General features: G+C 45.0%; 1 protein-coding gene across 5 annotated transcripts in view; it reads right to left on the bottom strand.

Moving 5' to 3' along the window:
• Window positions 1-23,507, bottom strand: part of Col22a1 (collagen, type XXII, alpha 1) — a 355,185-nt gene that overhangs the window by 150,464 nt on the left and 181,214 nt on the right. For 4 of the 5 annotated variants that reach the window (XM_006521382.4, XM_006521381.3, XM_006521378.4 and 1 more), the window contains 8 exons: window positions 22,777-22,893; window positions 19,487-19,531; window positions 18,349-18,411; window positions 16,415-16,453; window positions 6,265-6,318; window positions 6,061-6,114; window positions 4,869-4,922; window positions 4,391-4,435 (listed from right to left, as the gene is read on the bottom strand). In XM_006521382.4, coding sequence (XP_006521445.1) covers window positions 4,391-4,435; window positions 4,869-4,922; window positions 6,061-6,114; window positions 6,265-6,318; window positions 16,415-16,453; window positions 18,349-18,411; window positions 19,487-19,531; window positions 22,777-22,893 — 471 coding nt within the window. Of the gene's footprint in view, window positions 1-4,390; window positions 4,436-4,868; window positions 4,923-6,060; window positions 6,115-6,264; window positions 6,319-7,989; window positions 8,172-16,414; window positions 16,454-18,348; window positions 18,412-19,486; window positions 19,532-22,776; window positions 22,894-23,507 lie in introns of those variants that run through there. The other variant, XM_006521383.2, reaches the window with a different exon arrangement.

Genomic DNA, 23,507 nt, shown 5'->3' on the forward strand with positions numbered 1-23,507 from the left:
AGACTCAGAATTTAGAAGCTATTTGATCAAGCTGAGTATGTGGGAGTGGAAGCAATTCTGGGCATCCTGACCCTAAATCCTCTGCCTGTTTCTACTACCCCAAGGCCTAGGTAGAGGCTTTGCTCATGGCTTCCCTTTTGATGTCTAGGCTGGATGAATTATAAGACTATTAGTGTCCATGGGCCTCATTCCTCCTCCATAACCAGGATTATGCCTGTATTCAAAGTCACAAGGATAGAACCGCGTGATAGAAATACTAAGAAAGCAGAAACTCCTGAATTCCAGTGCAGAATGCTCTCCCTGATAAATGTCACCTGGCACATGGGCCCTCCCCAGAGCTCACAGCAAAGGTGGGTCCAATGACCAGGTAGCAATCTATAAGTTCTGCCTCAAAGCAGAAGGTTCTCCCTATGTCCCAAGTCCTCCATTAGTTGTGTCTTCATATCTGAAGACCAACTTGAGTACTCAAAGTCCAGAACCCAGAGTTCTCCCAGATATAGCTCAAACAGGACAGAGCAAAGATGGGGCAGACCTGCTGGACACATGGACCTTGTCATCTAAGTAGTCTGCAATCTAAGTAGGCAGCAAGTAGGAATGCAGACAGAGGAACATCCACCAGAGATGAGCAGAAATGCTGAGAAATGCAGATGAGAAAAGCAGAGAGAAACTGACAGGAAAGCCAGGCACTGAGGTAGAAAGCAAGTAAAGGACAAGAAAGAAATGGGTGGGAAGGAATACAGAGACACTGGGGCATGGAGAAAGGGACAACAGCAAAAGAGCTTAGGAGAGGGTCAGAGACAAAGAGAAAGAGGAAGACTGAGGACTGAGCCAAAGAAACCTTGACATACAGAACACACACAGATGAGAGACAAGAGACCAAACATAAGGTGAAAGAAATACAGGCAAAGAGACAGATGGACAATGGAGAGAGATGAACAAAGGGGGAAGAAAGAGGCCCCAGGCACAGAGCAGAGAGACTGAGACAGAAAGCTAGGCTATATACAGGAAAGAATGGGAGGGAGAGAGGGAGGGAGGGAGGGAGGGAGAGAGGGAGGGAGGGAGGGAGGGAGAGAGGGAGGGAGGGAGGGAGGGAGAGAGGGAGGGAGGGAGGGAGGGAGGGAGGAGAAAGTTGGGGAGGGACATGAGAGACCGACTGATCAGACAAACAGGAATAGCAAGGGACTGAGAGGATAACAAGTAGAGAAAGAGAGAAACATGCAGAAAAGAAGGTGGAGACAGGAGAAGATGGAGAGAAAGAGAAAGAGAAAGGAATTTGACAGAGATAGAGAGACAGAGACGGAGAGCCAGAGAGCCAGAACACAGAACCATGTCTGAAGCTGAGATGCTGAGGGAATGCCAGCTGGGATGCCAGCTGAGCTAAGGCAGAAGGCAGTGAGGTAGTCCGAGGCCACATACCACCAAAGGCTTTCTACCCCATCCCGGGCTGGGCTCCATACACTGCACTGGTTTCAGCACTGTAACCAAGAATGGGTATCCCTGGGAAAGACTAAGGAACCCAGCTTCTGGGTGAACTGGATGTAGTGAGCTTCACAAGTCAGACCCAGGCCCTGCTTCCCACTCTCAAAATACTCACATCAAGCACTGAGTCTGTCTGTGACTCTGTTTCCCCACCCACAAACAACGGAAAGCAAGCAATTTCTCTGGTTCTGTGAAAATTAGTGGTTTCAATATCATGATCGGAACCATGACTGGCTGGCAGAATGAATATACTAAATGTCAGTTAAGCAACATGCAGATGCACTACATGGAATGAGGGACCAGGAGCCAGGTTAGTGCGGCCACACAGAGAGTACAGCATAGGACAGCAAAGCCAGGGAATGTATAGCTCCGAGTTCTTGTCCTGGCTCTGGCCCACAGCTGTCTCCATCTCTAGGCTCACTTCTCTCCTCATGTTGAGAAAATAAAACATGAAAATGAAATAATGCAGTTGCATTATAAAAACACTAACTGGTATACCCAACCTGCTCTCAAGGACCACATCCAGCAAAGGAGAGTTGTTAGTTCAGACCAGCACTAAATTGCAAACTTATTTAAAATGTATAAGAGTCTCAATAGGTATATATCAATCATTATTCTTGAGCCTAGACTTTGTAGACAAAAATACAATGGTATAATACAAATAAGGACATGCCTGTGTGGTCTCTGCTTCCCATAGCCTTAATTCAGTAGGGAATCTGAATCAATCTGCTGAAATGAGAAGCAACCTGCTTAAGCATGACGAAAATATACAATGAGCCACTCTGTGTAGTGAAGGAAAACCCAGCCTCAGAAACCATATGGAGCAAGCTGGTTAGATGGCTTCCCAGAGATGATGTGAGCTTCTCAATCATAATCCAGTCTGCAAAGTCTATGGATCCTGAAGGAGTCCACTGGCTGCCATTCCCCACAACTGACAGCAGAGGGGACAATCATCCTATTCATAGGGGAAGGGACTCAGCCACTCCCATCCTGGCTGATTCAGCTTAACAAACCAACACATGTGTAGTCAGCAGATCTGGGAAGTTAAAACCTCATTTAAGATCTCAGGTTCACCAATACATATACCACAGCCCAGATCATCTGACTCCAAAGCTGGGACATGACTCATTTCACCAGGCCTACCTCACCTGGAGCCATCCTGCAAGAGTGGAACACCGGCAGCATCTCAGAAGCCCAGTTTCTGCAGCCACGCACAAGTGTCTGGCCAAGGACATTAGTGGGCTTGCTCCCCTCTGCACCTTGGTAGATATATCTTACAGATTGCTAACCTTCCCATACCCAGTAGCCTGAACAATCCACATCTCTTGTCCCTTTACCACAGGGACCTCCTTGCACTACAGGGACTTCAGTTGTCTCCTGGGATACCTAAGGATGGTCTATCTCCCAATTACAGAGAACACACTCCTAGAGATGTCAGTTACCAATGACAGAGGGAGCTGGGTTCACAACCAATGCATGCTGGAATGAGGCCCAGCAGATGGAAGGACCTGTCTTTCAGGAGAAGATGGAAACTTCCTTCCTGCTCATATAAGAAATCAGAATGGTTCTTGAGAGCGTACGCTATTTTAAGCATACATCAAACATAAGAACTGGAAAGGGGCCTAATTCAACATGTTCAAAGTTAGCAAAAAGGATATTCAGAGAAGAATCCAGCTAGTTCCAAGCCACTCTGGCATGGCAGCCAGGATGGCAGAAGCCATGGTATCCTGATTTACAGTTTATGTGTTTCTAGACAAAAAGGTCTCGGACAATTCCTCCAGAAAACTCCTACAGCTGATGAACATGTTCAGCAAAATGACAGGTATAAAAATGACACAAACACACACACAAACAAAAAAAATCAATCAGTAGCCTTCAGGTTGGAGAGGTAACTCAGCACTTAAGAGCACTGGCTAGTCTTGCAGAAGACCCAAGTTGTCTTTGCAGGACCCACATGGTAGTTCACAATGGTTGGTAACTACAGTTCCGAGGATTGGGCTTCTTTTCTGGATTCTACAGGCACTGGACATCCACATGGTGCACTACATACCTGCAAGCAGGCACCCATACAATAAAAATGAATAAACCTTTTTAAAAGGCATAGGCAAGCACGTGGGTGAATGAAATGAGCTAAGTACCTATGAGGAAGTCAACAGGATTACACCAGCACCTAGGCTGTAGATATACCAGGATGGGGAGGTTGAAAAGTAACTTTCACTACATTCCAAGTGTACTGAAATAAAACCATAATACCTAATGAAAACATCCCATGCAGGACTGAAGAAACATGCACTGTAGGAAGAGAGAATGGGATGCAGCCTACCAGAGCGTCAGGATCCGCAGGAAGGAAGGAAGGAAGGAAGGAAGACCTAGCTCTAAAAAGCCCTTGTCCATTTCTTAAAAAGCTGAAGGGTCAGGGAGGAGGACTGAGAGCTATGTGAGGATGGAGCTTTGCAGCCCTTGACTTCCAGAGGAACTCTGAATAGACTTGGCATTACCCAGATCGAAGGAGCAAATGAGAGCTAAGAAATTATATACCTTTCCAAGTAAGCTGTGAGTCCCAGGCACCAACTAGGCCTTTTGAGTTCTAATCAAGGGATCTTGGGTCTGGAAATGTTGACTTCTCCCTGGGCAGAAAGTCTGAAGGTCATAGCACCAAGTGTCTAACCTTCTATGCAATTTCTTTTCAGGACATGAGATGAGCTAGCACAAGTGTTTCTGTCATGTATATGTGCACATATAAACACAGATACGTGTGTGTGTGTGTGTGTGTGTGTGTGTGTGTGTGTGTGTGTGTACACATATACCCACACATATACATGTGCATACACTGAGTGAAGAGGTCCTGTCATCCTTCTCTCTCTCTTTTCCATGGAAGTGGTACTAATTGACCAGTAGAGATTATAAATACCTTTTCTCCTGGAGGCCCCCTTTCACCTCGTTCTCCTCGAAGACCCTGGGGGAATAAAGAGCAGTGACATGCCTGCACGTGGTTCATCACTTTAGACAAAGGACACCCTGACACCTGTATGGTATCTTGCCCTGGTGTGGGGTCTGGGGCTTCTCTAGACTCCACCTTCCCTCCAAGAGTGGATGACTGTGCACCTGGGTAAAAAATGGTTTATACCAAGTATCTGGCACTCCCAGGTTCTAGCCAGCTTCAATGGGGGAAAGGGACCCCAGGAATGTACATTTAAACTTGTTCCCCTGGTGACTCATGAGTACCATAACATTTAAGAATTTCTACTCTAAGAGAAACTAAGTTTCCCATAGCATCCAATCAGCAAGAGCTTACTGCATAGGTTGAGGTGAAAGACTGGCTGGAGAGCCAGTTCCTGACACCTGCAAAGAGGGACAGAGCCACCTCACAGACACATGTCTTTACTTACTGGAGCTCCAACTGGCCCAGCAGGCCCTGGTAGTCCAGGAGGTCCCTGGGGCCCCTGCAGAAGAGAGTCCACAAAGGAGGATAGGGTAGAAAAACAAAAAGATAAGAGAGTCTCAGCCAATGCTCTTTTCGAAGTATATGATTCTACCCAGGCTACATGTGCTACCCACACCGCCCATACCGGGGGCTCCCAGTCCACGCTTTCTGACCTCTGCCTCCTCACCCATGGCTGGTCCTTCCACCTGATAACAGGTGAAGCCACACTCACAGCCAGACATGTTGAACTTCAAGGGAAGGCTAAGAGCTCTGCCTCAGAGCTATTGTGAACCTACATGCCACCATCCCACCTCCACTTGCCCCAAGTCCCTCAGCCTTCTTGTGATCTCAGACTAGTGGCTTCAGAATCTGGGCCAATGACTGCCATGCCTGATATTTTTCAAGTTGCCACATGGTTTGTGCAGCCTGGGGAAGTCCTAGAAACAGGCTCAGAATTCTGACCACAGTCTGGCTGACTGGAAACTTCCAGTCAAAGAACAGCACATTTGCACATATCTATTAGAAATCTGCTAGAATAAAAAAAAAAAGGCATTTCTTCTGTCAAAGCTATCTCAACTTTCATAAGCTACCCAACAGCAAAAAAAAAAAACCTCAAACAAACAGAAATTCATATCATACCATACAGAGAGACAGACAGAAAGATGATACAGAGAGAGACAGAGACAGAGACAGAGAGACAGGGACAGAGACAGAGGCACACACACAGACATACACACCACATATGCACACACACTCACCTCACAACACAGAGAGATAAACCACACACAAACACACACACAGTCACACACCAACAGGCTTTAGTGCTTCAATGATATGAGTTGAAAATAAAGAAAATGAGGAAGGATGCCTGGGCCATACATTGCAATGGCATCCTGGCTACCAGGCACCAATGGAAGAGGATGACCCCTCAAGTCTCTATTGATATAGAGAATACTAATTTTTCAACTGTATGCCCCACTATTGTAAGGATATAAAAGAAATTATATATGTGTAGATGTATGCCCATATGTATGAAGATGCATGAGAAGTAGGCAGAAACACATCCAAGCATCTCATCAATGCCTAAAGCAACTGCTTTTGCACCCCCAAGAACTGCCTATTCCCTGAGAATATAAGCAGCTCCCAGAAATACTTACCCTCATGCCCACTTCTCCAGGCAGCCCTGGCTCTCCTAGCTCTCCTGGCTCTCCCTGCACAAAATCAACACATGGTCATAGACAATCCAACGCATACCAAAATGGCTGCAAGATGCCTAGGTGTCCACTCCCCATAGCTCAGAAGTCATCAGAAGTGAGATGACTACCAGAGATGAATTGCTGAGTGGTGACAATGGAACTTACTCTCATGCCTTTACTGCCGTCTCTTCCAGGGGGCCCAGGTGGGCCCAGGGATCCCTAGAAGAAGAAAAGGAGAATACCAATTGCAGTGGTGTAGTAAAGAAAGCATCATCCATGGGGAAGGGGCTGGACCAGGAAAACAGATTCTCTTTACCATGAGTGTTCCTACAGCCTCAAGTACAGTTTGTTGACAACAGTTCTCCGTGGTGTCATCTTTGCCTATAGCACCTTTTCATAAGCATATGAAGAGACAGCAGTGATACAGAGCACACGGGGAGATGGGCAACAGCTTCTGGGATCCTCAGGAAGAAACCTGAGTACCATCCACAATACACAAAGGTGCTTGCTGGTAAACAATAGCTATGGCCAAAGCCACTGTGACCTTTTTTTCTTTCACTATGGGCTCAGAGGAGTTCAAGGGTTAGTAACTCATGTGGAACAAAAACAGGGCACTAAGGCAAATCTTTGGTCAGCAACTTTTATATCTATCCAGGATTTGGGGAAAGGAAAGAGTTTTATTGATCTCTAGGCTCATGTGTCATCCTTATGTGAGCACAATGAGGTGCATGGCTAACTGGGAAACTTTCCCAGGAGGAAGGATTGCTCTGAATGAACAGGGTATCTGTGACCCAGTTTCCAGGACATGGGTCTCTCTTGGGCCTTTTGGGTCAGACAGTCATCATCAGCTTCCCTGGGGGAGTTCCACCATGGCAAGGAATCCTTCCTTAGTCTCCATTTACACCTCAGCAACGTGGGGGAGAAAAACACCTTATTTGATTCTCCAGGGATAGGAAGGGCTAATTGCTTCAGGTAGAGGTGAGTCTTGAAGAGACTGAGCATTTGCTAAATGCAAATAATTAGCCACAGTTAGATCTTTCTAGAAAGAACCAGCGGTGATAGTAAACCTGTAACAATTATGATTGCTTAAAGAAACAATGAAGATGCTGCGATCCTGGGTTCGTCCTTACTACATGTTTACCATGAGCCCAGAACTCGATGCTCTGCAGGCATCTCCACAATCGACATTAGTCTGCATCTCACTTAGCTCATGAAACAAAAGCAGAGGAAGGCTCTGCCCATAGTATTTACTGTGGAGAGCTTGACTTGGGGCCCCAGAGAGTGCCCTTTCACTTCTGCGAAAGCATTTTCACACACATCAACCCAGCAGCTACTTCACAATCCTACAGACCAAATGCTATTAGCCCCACACTCTATCTGTGTTCATCATGGAGCATACAGTAGTCTCTCAAGACCATCCAGAAACTCACAAGGCAATATGAGAAAGGCTGAGTGAATTAATTCTGGAGTATACCATCATAGCTCTCCACGTCCAAGGACCATGTCTTCCTCCTTCAGCCTCAACAAATCTCACTGCACTAGAAATATTGCAGTCCCTTTACATTGTGGAGGTAGACTATCGGTACAAGGCCAAGAGACTGAAATGATGGTCATAAGTGGGGAGAGATCAAAACTCCTTGTGTTCCACCTGTCTCCAAGGCACATGTTCAAAATCACCTCCTTCATTGTTCACCCATCCATTGGAAGTACCCCAGCCTCCTTAACTATATATTCTTCCATCCTATAATTAAGTCTAAGGTTTTCCAAAAGAGAAACTTTCACAAAAGAGTAAGTATATCCTCTGAGAAACTTTCCTCCAGGGTGCTTCACTCAGAACAAGGTCTATCTGGGCACTTAGTGGAGAGTTTATCCAACACACTAGTTACCCACTTGAAATAGCACGTTCTTGGAAAGGCCAGTCTGTCTTCTGGCTCCTACAGGTTTGGATATTCTGCAGCTGAAAGCAGGGAAGAGGTGTCAGATGGGCTCCTGCTTTGGGAATAAAAGTGAGGACAGCAGGGCACAGTTGGTCCAAGGGGCGTCTAATAAAGGGAGTCAGGGGTGGGGGTCGGGGAGACAATGACAATGCCAAAGAGAACTCTGGAGAGTTCCGGAACCTCTGCCTGTCCTCATGGTTGTCATGTTTCTAGTTTGTCGGATCTAGCACAGAGACAACCAGAGGAGGCACTTATGAGTCTGACCTACCCATTATCCTGGAACTCTTAGAGGGGAAAACAAGAGGACATTCCCCCAGTTTCTTGATGTTGCTTGGTCATTAACCCTTGCTAGAGCCCTTTGGATTTTAAGGGAAGGTTATGATAGACCCCTATTCCAAAACATAGCAGCCTGCATGAGCGAAGTGAACAGCCCAGTGTGGAGGAAAGAGAATGGTCTAAAGAATTAGCAAACTTCAGCTTTAAACGTTCCCACGTTTCAGTTTTGATGGCCTAAGGCAAGGCTAGTGACAGACTCTGAAGTATCTATTTATGGGGAACTACTCCTAGTTTGGGAAGCTAGACTGCCCAAGGATTTGGATAACTTGGCAATTTAGTTTCTGGTGAGTAACACAACTGGCCACATAATGATTTGACATAAGTACAGGTGACCCATCCTTGTTCAGCAAATACTGAAGGATTGTTTTCTAAGTCAGACACATACTAGTTCCCCACCCAACGTGTATGTGTGTTTTATAATTTTTTTCAAATTAAAATTTATCATTTTTTTCTTTCCATTTCTCCTGTCCCTCTCATATATCCCGCCTCATTCTCTTTCAAATTTATAACCTTTGTTCCTTTGTTACCTAAGTGTGTTTATGTACTCTATGTATGTGTACTGTGTGTGTGTGTGTGTGTGTGTGTGTGTGTGTGTGGTGTGCTCAGTGTATACAATGCTTCTTGCATACATTTGATTTCAGGGCTGATCATTTGATATTGGATGACCAATTGGGAGGCTCTTCTCTAGAGAAAATTTTCTCCCACTCTCAGCATTCCTCAGTTGCCTATAGTTCTTTGTTTAAGGTTGGGACCCTATAGGATCTCCCCCTTCCACATGTCTCATGTCAATGGGTGTTGTCCTCATTTATGCTGATCAGACTTTGTGGGTGTAGATTCCCTGACATTTCTAGGAGATACAATCTCACAGCAAACTTCCTGTACCTCCGGCTCTTAGAATCTTTCCATTGTATCTTCTTCAGTGATCCCCAAGCCTTAGGTGCAGAGCTGTGTTACGGGTATACCATTCGGGATTGGATAGCACTAAATCACTTTGCTGTGTTGGGATCCGTAGTGGTCTATTGTAATGGTCTCTGTCAGGTTAGACTCTGGTGCAAGATGTGAGTGCTATAGCTGGGCTGAGGCAGGATGTGATGTATGAAAGGCCTAGAGGTCAGAAGGGGTATGGGTGCATTATATTTATGTCATTAAGAGAACCAAGCCAAAAACAAAAACAAAACAAACAAAAGAAAAAAAAACAAACAAACTACCTAACCTGAGCAATTTCCATCCTGAATTTATGTTACCATGAGACACATCTTTTACATTCTAGGGCCCTGTAATCTGACACTACAAAACACTGCCTAGCCCTCACAGTATGCCTTCCAAAACGCTCCAAGTAGATTAATCTACAGCTATACTGAGGGTCTCTGAACAGAGAAAGTCACAACTTGAGCCAATACATTTATGTGCCATGAAGATTATCACAGAACTTCCCTTGGCCCCAGTCTCTTTGTTTGTAAGATTGCTTCATACTGTGTACAGATGGAAAATGAGTGTGCACGTATTTTTATTGTATAAAATATTATAGAAGCCATGGATATATCTCAGTGGTAACACTTGCCTAACATGTAGAAAAACATGTTTGATCACCAGCATCACAAGATCTACTCTCTATATATCTGTCTATCTATCTGTCTGTCAATCTATTTATCCATCCATCCATCCATCCATCCATCCATCCATCCATCCACCTACTATCTATCTATCTATCTATCTATCTATCTATCTATCTATCTATCCATCCATCCATCCACATACCCTCCCATCCATCCATCCATCCATCCATCCATCCATCCATCCATCTTTCTATCTGTCTGTCTGTCTATCTATCTATCTATCTATCTATCTATCTGTCTGTCTATCTGACAGTCTATCTCCTATTGAAAACTAACAGTGTTTCCTTCCCAATGCTTAACAAGCAGACTCACTAAGAATGTGAAGGCAAGAGGTCTGAGAGTTCAAGTCAGCTGGGCTATACATGAGACCCTACCTCAAAACAAAGTAAAAATATAAAACCAAATTATCCCTACCACAACCACAAAGTGAGTCAGTAAAGAGTGGAGAATAGAATGGATACTTCCCTGGTTTTGGTAAGGGAAGATTCAGCCTCGGAAGATTCTCAAAGGGAATGACCATAATAAAGTTTCGAAAGACAAACCAGAGCAGGCAGGAAGGGAAAGGACAAAGAAGCAAGAGAGGTCTGGACTTCTATACATCCTCTGTGCTCTGTTAGCTTAGTGGAGTAACACAATCTCTCCCAAAGTCTGATTGTTGGAGTTCCTATGTTGAAACCTAACCCCCATGCGGCAGTTTTCAGAGTCAGGACCCTTAGGGAGTGAAGCTAGTGCCCTTGAAAATAAGTTCAGGGACCTGGCTGACCTCTTCTGCAATGTTAGGACAGAGCCACAAGCTGTAGAGCACATCCTTCAGCTACCACTGAAAGCAGCCATTGCCATCTTGCATCTCCTAGTTTTTACACAGTGACCAATACATTTTTGTGTGTAAGAATTAGCTATTTATTGTTGACAGATGCTGTGAGAAGAAGAATCTTTTTTTTTTAGAAGTATAGCCATCGGTCGGTTCTCAATGGCCCAGTGGGTAATGTCATACCCATGTGCCTGTGGATAGCACTAATTAGATTCAGTGGGTTGGAAGGAAGGAAGGAAGGAAGGAAGGGAGGGAGGGAGGGAGGGAGGGAGGGAGGGAGGGAGGAAGGAAGGAAGGAAGGAAGGAAGGAAGGAAGGAAGGAAGGAAGGAAGGAAGGAAGGAGGAAAATAAGTAAGGGTGGAGGAAAATGTGACAGGAGGGTCCTGGGAGAAGTGAATACGATCCACATACATTGTATACATATATACAATTTTCAAAAACATATTAATATTTACCCCAACCTTGTTTTTGGCTTTAGCATCAGTAAATAGAGTCTTGACTCTATTTACTGCAGGAGGCATGATTCAGGGAGGAATCTGATTCTGGCTCAAGAGTGGCCAGGTAATGCTTTCGAGGCAGGAAAGTTTAAACCAAGCAAAGTGCTACTGATATTTGGGGTGATATTTCTAAATCTGCATATTTCACTTATAAAAAGGAAATCATCACTTTGTCTATTTGAAAAATTGCAAATAGATAGTGTGCTTATATCCATTGTAAGAAGACAACCAAGGCTGCTAGGAAAGAGATTTTCCCAACTCCATGTTTAACATTCTAACTCAAGTTTGTAGTTTTGTTTCCAAGTCTAGACTTTGATTTCCCTGTCCCATGATTACATGAAAGACAACATCTAATAAGACATTACTCATACACTGACACCCACTTGTCAGTATCCCAAGCCTCAGGGACTTTGGCACTTCATTGAGCAAGTGTAATTACCAGATAACAGATGTCTCTTGCTTTCTTGGAGAGCTGACTGCCATGGCTCATTTCGAAATGCCCCCAGCTAGAGGGACTCTGCCAGTGTGATATACCTCATCTATCTGGCAGCAAGCATGCCAAGTGAACCCTCTGAGAAAAGTATTAGAAACATCCCAGACAGAGGCCCTCAAAGAAAGAGAGGATCCTGAGCCAGTCCTAACAGTACAGCCTGGAACCTGATTAGGCAGACATGTTCTCTCACCCACAGTAGTCTTAATGAACAAGCTCCCTCAGGATCTGACTAGTTGGTTTAATACAACTCCAAAGTTGTTCTTTGCTGGCTTAGGCACAGACAAATGCAGACTATGGAGTCAGACAACATGGTCTTACACCCAACCTCGTTCACATACACTGGTAAAGTGAACAGTTCCAAGACTCACTGCAAAATAAGAACAAGAATGTCCAGCTCAAAAGTTAAGCTAAATGATTTGTGCATGAATCCTGGGAGGTGGTAGTAAGGGCTTAGAAATTGTTGATGCTGCTATTACTCTTTGATGTCATGTGAATTATTTCACATAAACTGAAGAAACGACGGGACCTTTACATTGGCACCTGTGAGATACTTTCAGTCTATACTTGCTCGAATTTCTGGGGTCTTGGATGCTGCAGAACTCCTCCTCTGGGCAGGAGGGAGACAGGAGAGTTCTGACATTCTGCAGCTGCCAACCTCCTAGGATAAGAACTTATGAGTGGCAAGGGTGTAAAAGATGTCATTTGGTATTAAAAACGGAACGCGGCTGGTGTAAGAGTAATTATATGTAATGCTCATAATCTCTTTTCACAAATACAAGTAATTTATTTTCATTAGTTCATTTAATCCTTGCAAAAACCCATCTGGTTCTAGTATGTATTTGCCAAGTCACAGAGGAGAAAAGCCAGGATTAGAGGGATGAAGTCATGGTCCCTTGTCATGCAGCTGCTAAGTGGCTGAGCTAAGGTCTGGCTCTCTTAAGTCTGTGCCTAGGGTCCTCCCACTTGGCCTAACTGAACACAGTCTAGTCACCAAACATTTACCTTTCCCATGTAGGCTCTCAACATCTGGTCTGAAGCCCTTAGTCTTATGACTTTGCTAGTACCTGAGTGTCACATGAAGGGAGGAGAAAAATTGATGACTTTCTCTATTTCCTTTCTTTTCTTTTTTTTTTTTTTTCAAGACAGGGTTTCTCTGTATAGCCCTGGCTGTCCTGGAGCTCACTTTGTAGACCAGGCTGGCCTCGAACTCAGAAATCCGTCTGCCTCTGCCTCCCGTGTGCTGCGATTAAAGGTGTGGGCCACCACGCCCGGTTCTCTTTCAACCCCTGGGCTCTGAGAGTCTTGAACCCAAATGTCTTCCAAGGTACCCTTCAGCACCACAGACAGTTCCTAAAGTACCTTGGTTTATTCTTTCAGTATTTGCCCTCAGCATGCTAGGATGGGTGAAGGCATATAAACAAACAAACAAACTTTCTCCTAAACCCTTTTAATTTTTGTAAAAAAAACTTGGCTATCATAATCTCTGTAGACCAGGCTGGCCTTGAACTCAGAAATCTGCCTGCCTCTGCCTCCCAAGTGCTGGGATTAAAGGCATGCACCACCACTGCCTGGCTCATACCAAAGAGTTTTAAGGGTAAAGAACTCCTAGATACCAACATTTCATTCAGAAGGGGACACTGAATGGGCATGCATGTACCAGAGATGTGCAACCTAAATACAATAACCTATCAGCTCAATGATCTTGGACACAGTCTAGCCTCCTCAAAATGCTGGAAAACTAAGTACTAGACTGTGTTAAAATACTAGTTAAAGGATGATGTCAGGAGTTTTCCCATTACACACTAATGTGTCTCAAGACAAAGTCCAATCGGCATTCTAGACAAATCCATCACATTAGTCAATAGATCCGCTCTCTGTATAGATCCCCAAGCTAACAATACCTCCTGCTTCTGGAGAGAAACAGCAAATTAAAGATGTACCCATTATTCCTTGCTATATCTTGTAATTCTCCTTTCTCAGATACCCCTTCTCTGAGACACTCCACACCAACCTAGCTGGAGAATTTAGAAATAACAGTAATCTGTTTCAAACAGTCCAGCATGCTGCAGGTCCAAGGTTATGACCTGGGAAGATTCACTGTCTTGTGAAGGCCACCCACTGGTTCCTGGAGAACATTTTCTTGCTCATGCATGTATATGACAGAAGGTGTAAAAGGCTCTCCCTTGGGGCCCTCTCATAAGGACCGTGATTCTACTCATATAGATTCATTTTTACAATTCCACATTCCAAGGAGAATTTTGAAATGTGAGATTTTTGAGGGAGAAAATATCCAAACATAAATGTCTCTGGTATGGATAAGTGATGTATGATTTTGGAAACTCGTCCCTGGTCACTATTCTAGAAGGGAGGCATCCAAAAGGCAGCCACACATGGCAGGTCTCCATCTGCATTTTACTCTACATTATTGCCTTTCTTCCAAAGACCCTTCTAATTTTGCAATTTCAAAGAGGGCCTGCTTTGACAATACCCTAAGGATGACGGCATTAGGCCAAAAGGACCTATTCTTCTACAGTGTGGACTTTTATAGTTCAAGGTGGGTGTGCCATGTTGGGATCAGAGAAGGAACAGCATGAAGCTATATGTCACTGGCATGGTCTTCTCTAATCACAGCAGAATCAAGTGAGAATGTCCCTTTAGATACTAACTGTCCTATTAGCCACAGTGATCATAGTGACTGCCTTGGTGAGTGTGTGTGTGTGTGTGTGTGTGTGTGTGTGTGTGTGTGTGTGTGTGTGTATGTGTGTGTATGTGTTGAACAGGTCTGCCTTAGTTGCTCAGGCTGGCTTTGAACCTGCCATCCTTTCAACTTAACTTTCCAAGTAGCACTACTTATTTGCCTGCATGTCCAAGTCTGGTTTGTGATATTTCCTTTCCCCCAGATACTTATCCTCACCTCTTCTCACTTCCCTTGATACTTAGAGGCAGGTACTGCATTAATTTATCTTACCCCTCCACAACCTAGGTTGTATATATTTTACAAAGTTCTGGAAAGTGGCAAAATACTCTATTTCTGGCCATTCATTATTTTCCTAGTCAAGATCTTGCACTGTGGGGCTCGACTACATTATTTATGTGTAATTTTTCACTCTGTGTTCCCTGCATCATCATTTGTTTTTAGTTGCATATATACATTATTCACATGTTTCAAGTCTCACTAATAAAGTCTGTTTTGGTATATAAGCAAGCATTTCTTAATGCTTCTTAGAATAAATGCAGAAGGAAAAGTACTGATGGGCTCTCACTGAACAGCTCTTCATCTTCTCATAGGTCAGGTCATGTATGACACAACGATCCCTACACCAGGAGATTATATAACCCATACTAGCATAGTATCTGCCCTCATAAGGGCCAGATCTCCAATGACATCAGTGACACACACATGTACACTGTGCAGTCTCATGGATGCTTCTCAAGGGCAAGAATATCATTTTGAACACATTGATAACAAACCCAGAGTCACCAGTAATATAGCAGTGCTACATTAAGGGAAAGAAAATCACTTCCCCATGGAGTAATTTAACTAAGAGTGAGCCCATACTTGAGTCCTCTTGCTTCTCTCCCTGTGTCTTCTGCCATCTCCTGTCTATTGTATTAATCTGATTCTATGCCTGTCTGACTGCTGCCTAGTGAATCTGTCCGTGTCTGTGCATATCCCTAACAAAGGGCTTTGTCCTGTATTTATTCAACAGCACAGAAAGCATCACTGGGGTAGGAACAGTGCACGTTACAGAAGTCTTAACAGTTTTACAAAGGATGAGGTTACTGAGTCCAACTGGCCCCAAGTGCTATCAGCAATGTCTGGATGGTGTCTTCAACATTAATCACAGATAGTCATCTTATATGGTTGATTTCAATGTACTTTCCCTTTCCCACATGTATTTCCATAACATGCACACACAAATGAATTACTCTGTGTCAGGAGCACACACTCCCCTCCAGCCCTCTGTCTGACCAATCACAACGCATCAGCTCTACTCCTCAGCACCATGGCTTTTAAGTCATCCCTTGATTCATTTCCAGATTTCTCTGGACAGCCCCCTCTCCTATCCCTGTTCTTGCTATCTGAGCGTCCTCAGCCTCCTGACCATACAGAGACTTTTCACTGGTCCTCTACCACAGTGCATGAAGCCTAAGCATGCTTCATATCTGATGTCCTATCTGGTGGTCCTCAAGTAGTTTCTCTGGCTCTGTCCCCTTTCAGCTGAGTCCCAGGAGTTACTCTCTTCCCTGGGCACTGTAAACCAGATTCATATGAAGCAAGCCCTCCTCCTGATCTACACTCTACTTGGGTGTCCTGACCAGGCCACTATTTCTCAAGCACTGCTAGAGTGGCCAAATTTCCAGTAGACAGTTCTATGGGACGCTGGGACATTCAGTCCCTGTTCCTCACTTCTCTCTACCACCATTTTCTGACTTGGCCTGCTCTCCCCTCCTGATGTGTCTGCATTTGCTTCTACCACCCAAGTCAGGGGACACACAGAAAGCAGGCCTGCAGACAAGGGGCTTCTTATCCCCATTCAATCTACAGAAGGGTAATGAGGTTCCACATATTTCTTACAAATCCACCCCTGTGCCCTGGAGAAACTCGATAAAGGGAGACTCACCTTCTCACCCTTTTCCCCATGGATGAATGGTCCTCGTCCCTACAGAAGGAAAGCAGAAGGCACAGGGTTAGGGAGGGAGCATCTCTGTGGTGTGGCATCACCCAAGAGTTCAAGCAACTACATACTATCTGACTACACTTACTATCTCATCAACTCTGCCTGTCACCTCTGAAAAAGATGGGCTGTTTATCACTGTAGGTTCTCATGAGCGTCTTATCAATTAATTTCCCAATAATTTAACATTCCAGATACTAATTGCTGTTTTCAAAACAGCCTTATTGGGATATAATTTGCATACCATCTGATTCACCTATTGAAAGCAACTGATTAAATGAGTTTCATTTACTTACAGAGTTGTACAACAATAATCACAATCATTTCAGAACATTTTCACTATTTCCAAAAAGAGTTCAGCCCACAGGCAGCTGCTCCCATTTCCCATTCTCAGCCCTTGACAAACACTAACCAGTTTTCCATTGTAAACATTTGTAGTAACGTCCCTTTAATGACCACCTTCCCTCACTCAGCAAAGTCTTCTAAGATTCACCCACATCATACCCCATAGTGCAACTTCCCTTGCTGTAGACTCAGCACACTTTACTTATTCTTTATATGTGGCCACTATCTTGCCTCCACTTTTTAATTAAAAGAATGGCACTCTGAAAGTGTATGCATGAGTTTTTCTGTGAGAATACACTGTGTTTCTTTTGAGAGGGACTGAATAGCTGTCTAACATGGTAACTCCATGTTTAGGCTCATGAGAACTACAGGACTGTTCTAGAGGCTGCACGATTCCCCAATAGCAATGTGGGAAGGTTCCCAGTGTGCTGCATGGCAGGCTGCTCTGTCTTTCACTGGGAGTGAAGTATACAAGGTCGCAGCCACTGCTGTGGAATTGTCCATTTCTCCTTTGAAATTTACCAATTGTATGTTATACATCTTGAAGCTCTGCTGTCAATTGCTTATGTTTATTGTTACGTATCTTAAAGAACCGTCTTTTCAATCCAAAAGTACCTCCTTTTATGAACTGTTCTGTCCTAAAGTCCATTTTGTCTAACACTGGTATGATTATCCTAATGTTCTGTTTTCTAATTTAAAAATGGTAATTTTCAATCCCCCCTCCTCCTTTTTTTTAGTAGATATTTTCCAAATGCTATCCAGAAAGTTCCCTATACCCTCCCTCTGCCCTGCTCCCCTACCCACTCACTCCTGCTTCTTGGCCCTGGCATTCCCCTATATTGGGGCATATAAAGTTTGCAATACCAAGGGGCCTCTCTTCCCAGTGATGGTCGACTAGGCCATCTTCTGCTACACATGCAGCTAGAGATACGTATGTGCACCATGTGTATGTATTTGTGTGTGTGTGTGTGTGTGTGTGTGTGTGTGGTCACATGCATACACTCTCGTTGGGGATAGATCTCAGGGCCTTGTGTCTGCTAGGCAAGCACTCTACTACTGACCCACACTCCCAGTTCCCTGTTTGCATCTTGAATGTAAAGTATATCTTCTTTAGACAGGATGATAAATCAGACATTTTACATCCTGCCTGAACATCTGCTTTTTAGTTGATCTATTTAATACACTTGTTAATAATGCTCTTATTGGTAAAAGTAGATATATATCCATTAGAATAAGCATGTGAGATGTCCAGAGTGTAGGGGACACTACAAAATGGTTGATTTCAGGCATCACAAGAATACAACTTTGGAAAAACAGAACTCTGGGGATAGACAGAATGAGAGGCAAGGCAAAGAATACTATGGCCATGTCCAGCAAATAGAGACATGGTTTGGATGCACTCAGTGCCTACATTCACCAGGCTGTCAGTCCACACTTGCTGATGAATATGACCAGGCTAAGATGCAAGTGGGAGCCCCGTGCCTCCTACACCAGCCATGTAGACCATTGATATAGAAAAGCAGCCTCTAACTTACACTGTCTCCTTTTTCTCCCTTGGGTCCAGGAGCACCCATTAGTCCAATGGGTCCTGCATCTCCCTAGAGGGTTAAAAGCAAAAGGAGAATTAGGTAAGATACTCCCCCAAAGCTCTCCTAGACTTCTGTCATTATAGGCTGCTCACAGCCAACCTTGCCCCAGTTCCCTAGAAGAACTGAAGATATCCTGAAGTCATCCTGGGTGACTGTGTCATGAGGTCACCTGTCCTACCTTGGAAGGGAAGAAGCACCGAAGTCAAATTCCCTCACGTTCCTTGAATTTATTCACAAATCACAGGCCCTGCCAGACCTGAGCATATGCCATACGTGGCCTTTGTGTGAATGCTTCAACAACCCTTTATCCTGGTGTCAACTTGCTGTGGAGAAGGTATATACTAATACCATGGCATATAGATTCAAAACCAAGAAAGACAGGAAACAGGAAGAATGACAGACGGAGAGGCCAAGGTAGGATGGGAAGGTGGGCGTGGTATGGAGAGGGAAAGAGTATGGTATTCAGATAAGATGAGCAAGCTGTACACGTAGATGGAGAATACAGTAACAGAAGAAGCTAAGAATCATCGCTGTCTCCATGTCTCTGCTACCATACTTTAGCCCCAGACAATGTATTAGTTGTGCAAAAGCAAAGAAGCCCCCCCATGCAGTGACCTCCCACCCATCAGTGTTCCAAGACCGAAACAGTGACAGAGAAGGTAGCCTGCTGGAGACTAAGGGAGGAGTAAGAGGCTGCTTGCAAGCAAGGAACTTTGGGCATGAGAGATTAATAGTTTGTACAATTTTAATAACTCCTAAATCCCACATCTTAAATGCTTCTGGAATTAATCAGCTTGCAAGGATTGATGCAGATGACTTTGGAGAGATGGGCCTGTTAGAGCACATGAGTGGCAGGACTGAGCTAGGGCAATCCTGCCCTCCTTTCTCTACATCTCCAGGCTGAGAGGTGCAGCTCTGGGCAGGTCAGAGCCTTACAGCTTGGACCCCATGTCATTTGTTCTTATTGCAGCATCGTAACCAGCTCCAGGGCAACCACAAAGGAGGTAGGAGAGTGATCTAACACACCCCTGCCATGACTCCATGGAGGTTAAAGCAAAGAACACTATACCATGCAGGTACTGACCTTCTGACCAGGGAGTCCCAGAGGGCCAGCAAAGCCCCTCTCACCCTGCAGGAAGAAAGGCAAGAAGAAATAGTAAAGGCCATAAGTTAATTCCTCCCATCTTTTATATAAGTTAATTACCACCTCAAGGGCTCTAAAACGTGTCTTATGCTAAGTCAGGTTGGTCAGATAGTGAGTAGAAAATTGCTGACATTTGCTGAGAGTCCTGCTCTCCAAATGCAAACCTGTAGGGATAAAATTCACCATGATCCCCCAGTGGCTACACTGGGGGACCAAAGGTGTAAACACAGCCAGAAACAGGGAAGGAAAATGGTCCATGTCCTCATTCATTAATGGGAGGTAAAGAGGTCTCTCTCTCTCTCTCTCTCTCTCTCTCTCTCTCTCTCTCTCACACACACACACACACACACACACACACAAAGAGAGAGAGAGAGATACATACACACACACACACACACACACACACATCAGAGAGTAGAACAGAGGTTCCAGGCTGTGAAGTAAGAGGACTGTAACTTCTCAGGTCTCATGCCAATTTCTGAACACACACACACACACACACACACACATCAGAGAGTAGAACAGAGGTTCCAGGCTGTGAAGTAAGAGGACTGTAACTTCTCAGGTCTCATGCCAATTTCTGACAGACACACAGATGCAGGAGAAGGAGAAGCCTGGAGCCACAACAGCTTCACAGGTGGGCAGGTAGCTCCTCCACATGGCCTATTTCAGTGAGTAGGTCTTCTTGTTCACCTGTTCATAGGAAGATGGTTAGCTCCCTAGGGTGACCCAGGTCTCAGGATTCTCTCTCCCTAACCAGATAGCAGACCAAGACTCACAGAGGCCATATTCTGTGGTCTTAAAAATCTCAGTGAAACCCAGTATGAAGGACATAGCAGGTGTTTATTGTCCATGGCCAGGAACTATGAATGATGATGTGGCTAGGTTATCGGGTGATGGCACCCAGAATAAGATGCTGAGACTACAACAACAACTCAGCTTAATTGGTAGAGTCTCATTCTGCGAAGGGAATGTGAGGATGTGTGCCTTTGTCCATCACTCCCATCTGTCTACCTTACTAGCCATCCGCCTTTCCAGACTATTTATCCATCAATTCAAGCACTATACAATAGCCCCCCGCCCCCGTGTCAAGATGCACAGCAGTTGCCAAGACAGGGACAATATTCTATCTCTGTCAACTGGAACTTAGGACTGTATAAAAGAAAAATCAAGGAAATGTTATCAGTCCAGTTCGGCCATGGTTGCAGTATATTGAAGCCTTAGGGGAGAAAATGGACTTATCTTAGAAAAGAAGGTTCTGGATAGTCATTGAATGGGGAGGGGGTGAATGGCAAGGGAAGAAAGGAAGCACAGAGGGACATCACAGACAACATCATGCTCAGCAAAGACTCGCTTACTGCTTGTGCTGTAGATGAAGAGCAGGTGCCACCTAGGGAAAGCTGCTCAAGGAAAGAGAGAAATGTTTCAGGCAGGAAGTACAATAGCTTCATATGGCCAAAGGTGATAGAGATGACCTCCCGTGCAAGAAACAAGCAGTTTTTATCTGATGTGGGAGCTGAGAGGGAGACTGCGACATGAGATTAGGAGCACTATGGGCGTGTCATGGGTCACTCAGGAATGGAAGGAGTGGACAGGGATCCTTAAACCATGCCAAGAAGAACAGTGGAGAGCCAGGAACTCGTGAGTTAGACAGTGGGAAGAAGAGTAGCCAACAGGGGATGCCTCTTGGGATGAGAAGCAGTGACCACATGGGACCCACCAGAATCCAGGAGGAAGCATTTGACTGGGGAAGGTGGGTTTGGTTGCATCTTCTATCTGTATACAGCAGCAGGAGAGCAAAGCCTCCCCACACCCTTTCCCACAGAAGCTCTAACTGAAGGCAGGCAGGACTCAGGAGGATGTGGATTTAGACAGCTGCTTGAGACTTCGATGGCACATGGAATGGATCTGTGCAGGGTGAGCCTGAATCTGCAACTCAGAGAGCAGCTGCCTAGCCTGAGTGTGCTGATCCCAACTCTTTTTTTTTTCTTCTGTTTTTTTTGAGACAGGGTTTCTCTGTGTAGCCCTGGCTGTCCTGAAACTCACTTGTAGACCAGGCTGGCCTCAAACTCAGAAATCTGTCTGCCTCTGTCTCCCAAGTACTGGGATTAAAGGTATGCGCCACCATTGCCCGGCCCAACTCTTTTTTTTTTTTTTTTTTTTTTTTTTTCTGACTGCTTCTTCTCTAACAGGCACGGGGCATGGAGCATCCTAATGGCACCTACTGCCTGAAAAGAATTCCAAGTTCAGAGTGTAATTGGCATTTGGCAAGTCGAACCAGTTATCTGGCAACTTCACTTGACTAGAAGTTCCTCAGTGACTCCATGCCTTCCCAAGAGCCTGGCTCTCTGCACAGAAGAAGAATGAATGAAACATGTGAATATAACGGGTGAGGCGGGGGGAGGGGGGTGAGCTTGGGGTGGGGAGGAAAGGGAACAACATAGTCACTAGATGTCTTACTGCTGCTCAGATATCCAAAGTGTCTGATCCAGTTACCTCATCTCTCATTCACTTGAGTCTGGGTGTCACTAGTACTGGGAAGAGCGTCATAGTCCTTCGTGTGTGCTAACACCATGCAGATGGGGCAGACACATATGTTAGACTAAGACACATTTCTGCTCCTTTCCTTACTAACCTCATAACTGTGTGTGTGTGTGTGTGTGTGTGTGTGTGTGTGTGTGTGTGTGTATGAAAGGTCTATAGAGAAAAAGCAAATGAAAGCCTTGGGTTCAAGCCAAGAACTTAAATGTGTCCAGTGGAATAGAGGTATGATTTTCACAAGCACGAGCATTTTCTAAAAGTCAAAATGATGCCCAAACCTTTATTCATAAACATATACATCCACCCCACACACATAATAACACACATTCAGATTAGGGAGTATGGCTAAGCAAAGGAAACAACAAAAATAGGGATGGCCTAGGTAACAGCCTGAGAGAGCCCAGTAACAGATTGTTAGCTGCAGGAAAGCATTAATTACATCTAAGCCTGAGAATCCCCCTTCCCATTGTGCACAAAAGTGAGAAACAGACATTCCAAGGAACCCAATGAGGTCCTGAAAGCCACAGCGAGCCTGGCGCCATCCTGGTCTGGTAGACCAGGTGTGATGGGAGGCTCCCACTTTTCCTCACTGTCAGAGCGGTCCTGCCAGCCGACCTTGTCTGCTGCACTCAGCTCAGAGACTAAAGGCTAGGAACGGAGGGCAGACTATGGAACGTAGGGTGGACTACCTTTTCTCCAGGAGGGCATGAGCAGTTGATGGTCTTCAAGAACCCGATCTGTTCGCTCCCAGGGGTGGGCAGCTGTGGAGGCGCAGGTGGCGGCTCTGTCACCACAGTCACCTGACACTGGAAGGAAAGATCAAAGAGTCAGGATCTGCCTGTCCCCTGGTGATCTCCAGGACTATTGAAGGAACTGGGCAGGGAAAGAAAACCTAGAAGCTTCCGAGGACATATGAGTTAACAGGACACACCTGACAGCAGGCCTGTGGGTCTCTTAAGACCTCATCGTGGATAGGCTACGCAGCCAAGCTCTAGACACTGACCAGCTCATCAACCTGGAGGAACCACTTCACTACATTGGCCTCAGGGTTCACCATAAAGGATGGAGACAAAGGTGTTTCCCTTATCAGCTTCTGAGTCCGAATGAATGAGATAACCTAGGAAATCCTCCATCTTACAGGTTAACACCCACAGGCTCCCTATCCCTACCCTCCTCTTCCCACCCTCCCTATATCCCCTCAGCTTCTATGGCCCCTTTCTTTCCTTCCTTCTCCTCTGTCTCTCTCTCTCTCTCTCCACATCCTTATCCAGATACCTAGATCCCCAGCCCCTGCATACTATAGGAGTGCAGAACAAAAAGCACAATATTGGAGCTCTTACTGTGTCCCCAAGCCTGGACTGCCAGGCACTGAACATGGAGCTCATCCTTGAACCATGGGACGCAGGCTCCATTCCCCTCT

This window comes from Mus musculus, chromosome 15 (genome assembly GCF_000001635.26).
Source record: "Mus musculus strain C57BL/6J chromosome 15, GRCm38.p6 C57BL/6J".
In the NCBI taxonomy this organism is placed as follows: domain Eukaryota; kingdom Metazoa; phylum Chordata; class Mammalia; order Rodentia; family Muridae; genus Mus; species Mus musculus.